This window comes from Phoenix dactylifera, chromosome 11, assembly GCF_051530095.1.
Source record: "Phoenix dactylifera cultivar Ajwa chromosome 11, Ajwa_hap1_PhDact_Kaust_v1.1, whole genome shotgun sequence".
Lineage (NCBI taxonomy): Eukaryota > Viridiplantae > Streptophyta > Magnoliopsida > Arecales > Arecaceae > Phoenix > Phoenix dactylifera.
In genome coordinates, this window is record NC_143200.1 from 24,938,838 (window position 1) to 24,949,474 (window position 10,637).

Here is a 10,637-nt window from a genome sequence, read left to right on the forward strand (position 1 = left end):
AATAAAGTTTTAAATAAATTTAAAATATATAAAGCTAAAGCTGAAATCCTCTTAAAACACTCCTAAAAAATTTTGGTGCGATCAAGACAAAGAAAATCCTCTTAACAAGGATTCTGACGCTTATATATGAACCCATTTTTGGATCGTCTCGAGTTCCCTGGTCCCGTCTGTCCCTGTTGTTTCATTCCAGTGTTCTTTGTTTTGGTTTCTTTTCACACACGGCCTGACATCATTGGGTTTACTAGGTTATTCTCAATGTCCCATCAACTGTCTCGTAAGCGTACGTGTGCTGGCTTCGAGGCACGTCGCTTGCGTAAAAACCTTTTTCCACACCAAATCTTGGAATTGACGTAGCTCGACAAACTGAAAATTTTTGAAGACGAACAATTCTCACCATTAGTCCTTCTTTCTCCATCATTATTCAGTACTTCACATAAACGTACAGATATGGATTCGAACCAGATGATTTTACCATTTGATTCTACCGAGAATCGCGAGACGGACAAGACAAGGGAACAAAGAGCGGAATATTGTCCCTTGAACCGTCTGCTCGGATCTCGTATGGATATGCAGAAAGAAATCCTCATGGGCGTGAAGAGGGTGTTTGCAGGCGAGGGTGTTTTCCTTCCCAAAACTTTTGTTCCTTCCTTTTCTGGATAGCAACTTAGCTTAAAGGTACAAAATAATAATAATAATAATAAACCCTTGTAACTCATAATTTTGATATTTCTGTTGCACTCTCATCCGTACATTGCTTACACTAACGCATACCAAAATTTGTTTTATTCATTTAATCTAATTATCTGGTTTGATGCGGTTACGGAATATATTTTGTGATGGTTACAATAGAAATTATTTTTATGTGACCTTATTGAAGATAACACCCATCTTAATTAGGTAAGGCATGTTATGAAAGTATACGTCAAGGACTTGATTCTCAACTTACCCGAAAGTGTTTGTAAGATATTTCCTATCGAATTAATCATGGATGGTGAGGTGCACATTCAAATCTTCTTCCCATGTTGTAGTAGGACTAGCATCGGAGATCGAGAAATCAATGACTTCATCTTAATGTAAATAATTATATTATCCAATATGATTCAACATTGTGGTATCAAAGCCTGTCACGCTATTAGCTATGAAAATCGAACTTTTTATTTTCTTATTACCACGGAAGAGACCTGCAACCTACCACTACTCCGGCGGCTAAAACATTTTCCCTTCCCTTTTATCACACTGTTTCGGATGTTGGATCAAATATCCACCCCAGGGCTGTCAATCCATGGGAGGGTTGCTGTGGTCAAGGCTGACGACGTGGACCACTTCCTTTTAGCAAGCAATCTAAATTGGATACAAAAACGACAAGCTAAATCAGACTTTGATATTGCTGCTATGAAAAATGCTGCTGCGATGAAACTTGAGAAGAAAGAAAAGCGCTCTCTATAATTATGAGGAATTCTTCGAAATCCTCGGAAGTACGACAAGTTCTTCTCGCCTCGCCTTCTGCGAGTGCTTGGGGGCCAGGCCTCTTAGCCGCCTCAAAGAAAACGACGCAAGGGACCACCAAGGAGACCAATGATCCTAGGTAAACTCACATGATTGGTAATTGGTGGATTTCGTCCACCCCATAATTTAGTAGATAGCCTTTAAAGTCTGAATGCTTTATGCTTTAGAGATGAATTGTATTTATCGATATTATTAACATAACCCCGTTCTTGATCTCTACTATCTTCACTATAGGAGAGTGTAGTAGAACTTACGTTGTTCAGGCCCAGTAATTGATGGTGGTAAATTTTTCGGCATTTCTGTGATAAGATTGGTGTGCTTCTATAATTGTCCTGAGAAAACACCTGCTTAAGTTATGCAATTAATATCAAGATATACTTCGACCCCAACTAATCTTCCATGAGCTTTTATGGGTTCTCTTGTCATTGTTGCTTGAGCTTAAGGTAGCTATAGGAAGAATTCAGCAATCATATATTGCTATTCTAAAAGAAATTACATATGCTTCATGTCATCCTGTGCATCATCCCTAAATTGTTCTTGTAATTATTAGTCATACTTTGCAAACTCCTCCATTTTCTCTCTCCAATATAAGTTTATCATGTTTTAAGGTTTTTAAGAAGTATTAATTGGGCAATTATTTCCATTAGATCAGCTAATATCCTGGCCCGCATGCCTACGCCAAAGAGCATTATTGAAAATTTTGCGCACACATTTAACAGCTAAAGATATGTGATCACATCCAAGTTTTCTAGAGGCTTTGGTACATGGGTTTTGTTTTTTTTTTTCTTTTTTTTTTTTGTGGGGGTTGGGGGGTTCCATTATGGCATTTTAGTTGCATCTTTGAGAACGACTAATGTTCATAGTGAGTATAATTGATCTTGATATTGCCTCAAAATTTGCTCTAGAAAATATCACTATCCACAACTCAGCAGTATGATTTGCCCCAAGCATGAAATCGATTTGATTTTGCCCCAACCAACATACTAAAACATGCCATGACAATGCACCAAACAACAAGAAAGTGCCATGACAAGTATTTTCAACACCATAGGATCAAGTATATGTTTGCCTAAAATGATTGTGGAAAAAATCGAAGGAGAATTCGTGTTCATCTTTGAATTGATTGTCATTTTCTAGAAAGCTTATGTCTCGGTATATAATGTTTGGGAAAGTGGTTTCTGTATATTTAGCCAACCATGAAAAAGTGACATATTTCAGAGTGATTTATGTTTGGTTGAATATTTTTTTTTTAAGAAAAATTATGTGAAATATCTGCTATACCTTTAATAAAAGAAAACACGTTACCCAATTCTATCTAAAAGTTAAGAAAACTTAAGAAAAAAAAATTATCTTAATTTTTAGCTAGTGAAAATTACACTTTTTTATGTTCTAAATGGATTTTTCTTTCCCATGAAATGTAGCAATCTTATTCCCGAAAGCTACTTTTTCATCTTTATGTTTTGAAAACTCCAAACAAACATTAAGTATTTCTTTATTTTTTCATTGCCCATACTTTCCATGCATTCATTTTATGCACAAAACCAGCCCCTCTCTAAAAAAAGAAACCTAGTGATATGCAAATTACCCTGTGAAATAACCAATTGCCTCAGAACTAGTCATCTAATGGCTGTCAGAAAAATGAATGCACGTTAAGCTTTCTGAAAAAAAGTTATACGACGAGGTTCAGCATATACATGGCAGATGGTATTAGCAAGTATTTAAGATTTTTTTTTAATGAAAAGGGAGGCTAATTATTTACAATGATCGAGATGCTAAATGAGAGGGTTCCTGCTTGGGAAGCTTGTACCTGTATTAAATTACGGAAACCCTCTGTTACAATACAAAAGTTACACCAAATAGACCCTTCTCAATCTCTATTTCCTTCGTCGTTCTATCATCCATTCCTATCTGCTAACAGTATGCCTTCAACCTTCCATTATTTCTTAGATCTAAAGGCTTACCAGTCCATTGTTTACAGGTTTCAGTTGGTCGCGGCCCTTCCTGCCGTCCAAGACACCATTTCCTTTTTCACTGCCGGACGCCATGATCCGCTTGCAGGATGGGCACATGGTCGGTGTCGCGGCCTTTGGGACCCTGGTATGGAAGGGGTACCCAGGCTCCATTGCCCTCAGCTCCTCCAGCTCTCTCTTTAGCCTCCGATTCTCGTTTCTTAGGTTTTCGCAGTACTTCTTAAGGAACGCACAGTCCACCTCAGTCTGCTTCAATTTAGTCCTGCATGCATGCAATCCAAATCCATCGATATCTTCCCTTTAAAAATCATAAATTTAATCAAAAAACGTTATAGCTTGCATGTATTTCATGTGCAAGTATGAACGTTACATTCTTGGCCATGTAAGAGGGATGTTAAGATTGGTAAAAAAAGGAAAACATAAAAGTAATGATGGATATATGAGTACCTAGCTCTTCTATTTTGGAACCAGACTTCGACTTGACGAGGCCGGAGGTTTAATTGGTAAGCCAGTTGTTGTTTCTGGGTCTGCCAAAGGGATCTATCGGTCAGCACAAAAACTAAGCTAGGGTTCTGAAAAATTTTGCATGCAAGAATAAAGATGGCCGGCCGATACCGAACTCAGCTACCTGATTGAGGGTGTTGTGCTCTCGAAAGCTGTTTTCGAGAAACGTTAGCTGTTCTCTAGTCAGCCGGAGCTTCTTCCTCATGCCAACTCGGTTGCTACCGCCATCACTGATGATGTCCTTGGTACTGCTATCCTCCTCTTCATTGATGTGCTTCGACTTGTGTCGCTCTTTATCTCTTGTCGGCTCTTCTTCTTCCTCCTCCTCTCCTTCCTTCGGTCGAGGCGGAAATAGGATGTGGAACTGAACGGGAGGCTTCCGTTCCCCGTTGCCACTTTGGTTAGAGGTGAAATGTCGACCAGCACCTATTGCAAGGCCAAGGCCGATATTGCATTCATCTTCTTCCATGCCAAGCTATGAAGGAAAAGTTGAAGGCGCAGAGGACTTTTGTGGGTAAAGAGGGTGTGATAGGGAGACGGAAAGAGGAGGAGAGAGCTTTATATAGAGGGAAGGAAATGAAGAGGATGGGAGTTTCTCTAGTGATTTAATAGAGGGAGCAGGGGCGTGCGTTGGAATGTGTCGTAACGCAGGGAAAGAGGAGCTCATTTGCAACATTTGTTGGACATGGAAACAACCGTCTATACCTCATTTAAGCCACCATATAATTCTTCGTGGCAGTTTCCAGGGACCTTTCGGGACACACCTTTGCCACACAATTACTATCCGCAAGATGAGAATAAGTAGGGTGTCGGCCCTTTCACATCCAACCCTTTTATTTTGCTTTTTTTTTGGGGGGATGATAAGGAACGATAACAAACACCTAACCTTTGAATGATTGCGTCCGGTGGACTGGGTCTCTCCACGTCACATCCAAAATTCTAACTTGATGACTCGAGTCTATTTCTAATTAATGAATCAAATCAAATGGCATTCATATGTAGATCCAAAACGTAATTCAATTAGATCGATATCGTCGGTTCGTAAAGCTTTGCCGATTGTCTTAAAATCTTCAAAATCTTAGCGCACCTGCAAGTTTTGAAAATTTGAACCCGGCTGATCGATCCATTTTACCTATTCAGTTTGGTTCTTTTACTCTTGGATCCAAGCCAAGCAAATCCGAAACTCAATCCAGCCCATTCGTAGCACTATATACACCAATGGCAATTCTAACATGGACCTGACCTAATTTATGCATATTAGAGATGCACTAATCGGATTCTTGGGTTGCATCATTTGTACTGTAGATTTCACAAAAAAAACTCAACTCATGCCCGGTGCAATCTAGGGGAAAATACGTCCAGCCCAAACTAGGTCTAATTTGAAAGATTAAAAATATTAACTGCAATTTCTAGATACAAGCAACCTAAATTCGACCTGATTTTTGAACCGAGGCAAGAATAGGTTTAACAGGTGTTTAACTTCCATAATGATCCAAGCCGAATCTGACCTAACTTAACCCTGTGCACCATTTGCATGGCATTCATCTACATTCAAGTTTCTCGCCTCCACCTTCTGATCCAAAGGAAAAATTGGAAGCATTCGAGCGACTCCTGTGCACTTGTGATCTCATGATTACCAGCTACTAAAGCCCGGTCTTGATGGTGGAAACGCAGGCCAATGCGTGCACCCCAGCCGTTGACAAGGGCATCCTAATTGGGGCCACCTCATGCAAGCCCAACCCACAAGCAAGGCCACTCATGCACCACCACACGTGTGAACTGCCCAGTGGTCAATGCACGTGCCGCCATTAGTAAGCCCCATCCACGCCGAGGTGACATTTCTCCTAGCTAGAATACAAAAGTTCCCATTCAAATGGCCTAGTCGAGAATAATTGGCTCCTAAGTATCCTCTTAATTAAGAACTTCTTTCTTATTTTAATGCTTGTGTTATTACTTGATATAATCGGAGGAAAAAATCGATCCAGCAGGTAGCTAATGCTGCGTGGAATGTGGAATAAAAGAGAATGAGGTTTTGGAAAATGAGAGCTGACGCAGGTCTGACCGTTGAAAGTTGACTAAGGTTTTCAACACCTAATCTTAGTCAGCGAGCTTGTTGACTCTTAGAAAGGAAGGATTCAGGTGGATGATCCCATCATGTCCTCAACTTTCTTCAAGGATGAGCCATTTATGCTATCCCGTTCAGTACAGTGATCATGATATCGCGTATAAATGATCTCAAAGACTGGATGGAAATCATTTTGTTCATGTTCGATCGAGGACCCCATCTTAAAAGACCTTGTAAGAAGAACTATGGAAGCATCGGGAAGTTCCAACCTCTTAATTAGCTAGAACTTTCTTTTCTCCCATAGCTTCCATCTATGGTATCAAGGATTCCATTGCTCTTCTATTCTTTTCAATGCATCGGGGAGAGGGCCTCTTAATTAAAAACCCTGTTGACCCGGTATCCCATCATATTAGGTTTTCATGGTCACAACATTAAAACCGCACCTTATTACATCAAATCTACATTAAGAACCCTATGGGGGCGTTTGGTAACCCCAACAGGATCACCACGGTGATCTAAGATCTTTGATGATTCAAATGCTGGGATGATTTGATCCACAGTAATCTAAGATCAATGTGTTTGGTAGGCCATGGTCCAGTAATTAAAAATTTCCGGGTATCCATGAGTAACTTATTTGGTATGGTACGAAAATCCAAGATCACCGACCACATAATATCACAAATACCCCTGATATATCTTAGATGGACTTTTTATGTATTTTTTATTCTCATGAATCAAAAATATAAGTCAATATGCTAATTCCTATAATAGCCCCATAATTTTGCCATATATTCTACTTTTAGTAGCCCTTATCATATATTTATTAATCATATAAAATATATTATAATAAAATATTAATATATTTATCGATATATTAATTATTAATATATTCTATAAAAATATATTTATTACTCCTGTAAATTATTAATCTTATAAAAATATGTTATTTTTCATTATAGAATTAATATTTTTATTTATACTTATAATAGATTTTTTAATATTAATAATTATTTTGATTAGAAAAATAAGGTAAATAGGAGTAATATATTAAATATTTCATTATATAAATATAAAATATAATAATATATTATCCTTCAATAATAATATGATTAGTAATATATTATAATATAATATATATCATTAATATAATATATAATATCAACATAATATTATATATATATAACATTGATATAATATATTGATGGTATATTGATATATCAATTTTTCTGCTAAATTAAGGAATATTTTTGTCTTTAATTTTCAATCCAGGATCACTGCCCTAGGGTGATCTTGGATTTCTGACCTCAAGGACGGGTATCCCATCACCGGGTTGGGCGATAATTTGAGGAGTGGAGGTGATTTAGAAACACCGCCATGTAGCATCACCGTGGTGCAACCAAACGTAGTGATCTCATCACCTCCATCCATATCATCCTTGATCTTGGGACGATCACCCCATACCAAACGCCCCTATATGTATGCGCATGTGCATACGCATGTGTGTGCGTGCATGTGCATGTGCATACATGCATGAGCACATATTAGAGCTGATCACAGGCCTTCTGGCCCACCCAGCTTGGCCTGGAATTTTTCGGGTTTGGGCATTAAAAAAAAGGCCCATGGGTCGGGCCTGGGCAGAAATTTTAAAAATGGCCCGGCCCGTGTATATTTGCATCACAAGTCATGTGTTGAACCCAATTAATTATTGGAGAAACCAAATAAAAGTAAAAAAAATATATCCAGTTTTAGAGAGCCCATTAAACTGTTGGGCCATTCTGGCCCATTTTCAGGTTCCAAACAAAGAAAAAATCGGATCTGTCGGGTCGGCATAGAACCAGAAAAATAAAGTCGGATCGGGCCTGGATAAAAATTTAAGCCCAACAGTCGGGCCGGGCAGGGCCTAGGCATAGCCATCGGGCCTAATTTCTGTTGTAGAATCCAGCCCGAATTTTGATCAGCTCTGGCACATATATATGTATGTGTGTATGTGTGTGGGTGTATGTGGGCACGTGCGCACATGTGCGTATATACACATGTATGCATGTGCCCACATGTGCGCACATGTGTGCGTATATATAATAAGACGCCAAATTATTTCTTCAATATTCAAGATAGTGCATCAGTTTTTATAATTCATATTGTTAGTAATAGGTGGGCGCATGACATTTTTGCTATTATTTTATAAGGACAAGATTGCAAATTCAAACAAGACTCGAAGGGCAAGTTAGAAACAAGATTGCATGCATCATCGCCTGCATCAGAGGTGGATGCAACGTGCCCTTTAAAAAGCATGCCGACAAAATTATATAGATATAGAAAAAGGAAAGAAGAACCCACCGTTTAGGACGCAGTTGAAACTTCTGCAAAACGTAGTGCCGATACTACAGTAAAATAGAGCAATACTACGTCTATTGGCCAAGGAGGGGAACTAGTCAAAGGCGGCAACATTCTTTTCTATTTGGTTCTAATAGACTTTGAATTGATCAAGGATTCGTCACCTATAATAACTAATAGGTCACATCCAAGAAGAAATCTACCTTACTTGTATTGCTAAAAAATATTTTATCACTAATTCTCTAGCCAAAGAAAGATACTTTATTAAAAAATACAAATTACATATATATATATATATATATATATATATATATATATATATATATATATATATATATATATATATATATATATATATGTTTGAGAAATAATGGAGGAGGTGAGATACTTCTCTCAGTTTATTGATCAAAAGTACTTTAAAAATCGAGGATTCAGAAGTAAGAGATTTACAAAAGAATAGAGTACGTAGGAGACACAAACACGTCAGTGGAGCGCATTATCAATTTTATGTGTCCATTGGAGCTAGGTGCATACATGGGAGTTGGACCCGAAACAATTCCGCCCATGGGACCCGTTCTGGAACTTTGTTCTTATCCTTCGTTTCCTGATCTCCCACCCCACCGTCTCCCAAACTATAAATTGCACCAATTCATCTCCTCTGGTATTCGTTACAGCTGGCAGATCCCATGGAAGAAGGCTCTCTCCACATCGTTGTGTTCCCATGGTTGGCCTTTGGCCACTTGCTGCCATTCCTCGGCCTCTCCAAATCTTTAGCCAAGAGGGGTCACCACATCTCCTTCCTCTCCACCCCAAGAAACATCCTCAGGCTCCCGAAACTCCCTCCCTCTCTAGCTCCACTCATAGAGTTCATTCCCATCCGCCTGCCACCATCCGACCACCTACCCAACAACGCCGAGGCCACCACCGACCTCCTGCCCGATGATGTCCAATACCTCAAGAAGGCCTTCGATGGCCTCGACCAACCGATAGCCAAGTTTCTCGAGCAAGCGTCTCCAAAACCCGATTGGATCATCCAAGACTTCACTCCATACTGGTTGCCGCCGATCGCCGCCAAGCTGCACATCCCATGCGCCATGTTCAACACGTTCCCGGCTTACTTCAGCGCCTTCGTGTGGGGAGAGGACGGCGCGCGGATGCGGGGGCCGCCCGAGCGGCTCACCGTGGTGCCCGAGTGGATCCCCTTCCCGACGACAGCTGTTCTCCGCCTGTTCGAGGCCCGGCAGTTCGATTACATGCTGCAAGTTGATGCTTCGGGGGTGTCGGCCGCCGACCGTTTCGAGATGGTCGTCCGGCGGTGCAAGCTCATGGCTCTACGAAGCTGCATGGAATTGGATCGACAGGTGTTAAGCACCATGTCGGAGCTTTTCAACATGCCGGTCGTCCCGGTCGGCCTGCTTCCTCCTTCAGTCGACGAGGGAGGAGAGAAGATTGCTAGCACTAGCAGCATGAACATTTTCCGGTGGCTGGACAAACAGACTCCCCGGTCTGTTGTTTATGTTTCTCTGGGGAGTGAGGCGACGCTGAGCTCCGAGCTTGTGCACGAGCTGGCCTTCGGGCTCGAGCTCTCTGGCCAGCCCTTCCTCTGGGCTCTCCGGAGGCCGGCCGGGATGCCGAAAGAGGTGGAGCTTCTGCCGGAGGGGTTCGAGGACCGGATCGCCGGCAATGGGATGGTTACCATGGATTGGGCTCCTCAAACTGAGATTCTCGCACACGAGTCGGTGGGGGGCTTCTTGACGCACGGCGGCTGGGGCTCGCTCGTCGAAGGACTGGGATTCGGGCACCCTCTCGTCTTCCTGCCGGTGTTCGGCGATCAGCCGATCAATGCGCGGGTGATGGTGGAGAAGGAAATTGGCGTGGAAGTGCGGAGCGACGAGGAGGATGGTTCCTTTAAGAGAGATGCAGTGGCTCAGGCGCTGAGGTTGGTCATGGTGGAAGAAGAGGGAAAGAAGATTAGAAACGAAGCTAATAAGATGAAGCTGATTTTCGGTAATAAGGAGTTACAAGAAAGGTGCATCGATGAATTTGTTCGGTACCTTAGAGATCACAAAGAAAAGAATTAATTGCCATTGTCCCCACAGGTGGTGCAGTCCATCGACCCGTCTCCGAGCGTGATAAAGCATCGAGTTCTTTATCTGCTATCTTATTTTCTGATTTTATCAGCTCATACACACTCGCAGAGTGTAAACCGCCGTTGTACTAAAAATAAAATAAATAAAAAAAGGCCTGTTACTTGAGAA

The 10,637-nt window shown here is 40.9% G+C and overlaps 1 protein-coding gene and 1 pseudogene across 2 annotated transcripts; one reads left to right on the forward strand and one right to left on the reverse strand.

Annotated features, from left to right (window-relative positions):
* Positions 1-2,710: 2,710 nt before the first annotated feature.
* On the reverse strand, positions 2,711-4,647 carry LOC103707125 (homeobox-leucine zipper protein HAT14-like). Its single transcript, XM_026804621.4, has 3 exons — positions 4,105-4,647; positions 3,924-4,003; positions 2,711-3,738 (listed from the first exon to the last, which is right to left on the reverse strand). The coding sequence occupies exons 1-3, from the start codon at positions 4,447-4,449 to the stop codon at positions 3,456-3,458; spliced, it is 708 nt and encodes a 235-aa protein (XP_026660422.3). The 5' UTR covers positions 4,450-4,647; the 3' UTR covers positions 2,711-3,455.
* Positions 4,648-8,997: 4,350 nt separating this feature from the next.
* Positions 8,998-10,637, forward strand: LOC103707067 (putative UDP-rhamnose:rhamnosyltransferase 1 pseudogene; annotated as a pseudogene). The gene has a single exon (XR_015971404.2). The product of XR_015971404.2 is annotated as a putative UDP-rhamnose:rhamnosyltransferase 1 pseudogene (transcript).

Bases quoted from the DNA above. Each gene is read 5' to 3' on its own strand.
- LOC103707125 (XM_026804621.4), bottom strand. From the start codon at position 4,449: ATGGAAGAAGATGAATGCAATATCGGCCTTGGCCTTGCAATAGGTGCT. The intron at 4,004-4,104 runs GTAGCTGAGTTC...TCCCTTTGGCAG, and splicing joins AGCACAACACCCTCAATCAG to ACCCAGAAACAACAACTGGC. The intron at 3,739-3,923 runs GTACTCATATAT...GCATGCATGCAG, and splicing joins TTCCAAAATAGAAGAGCTAG to GACTAAATTGAAGCAGACTG.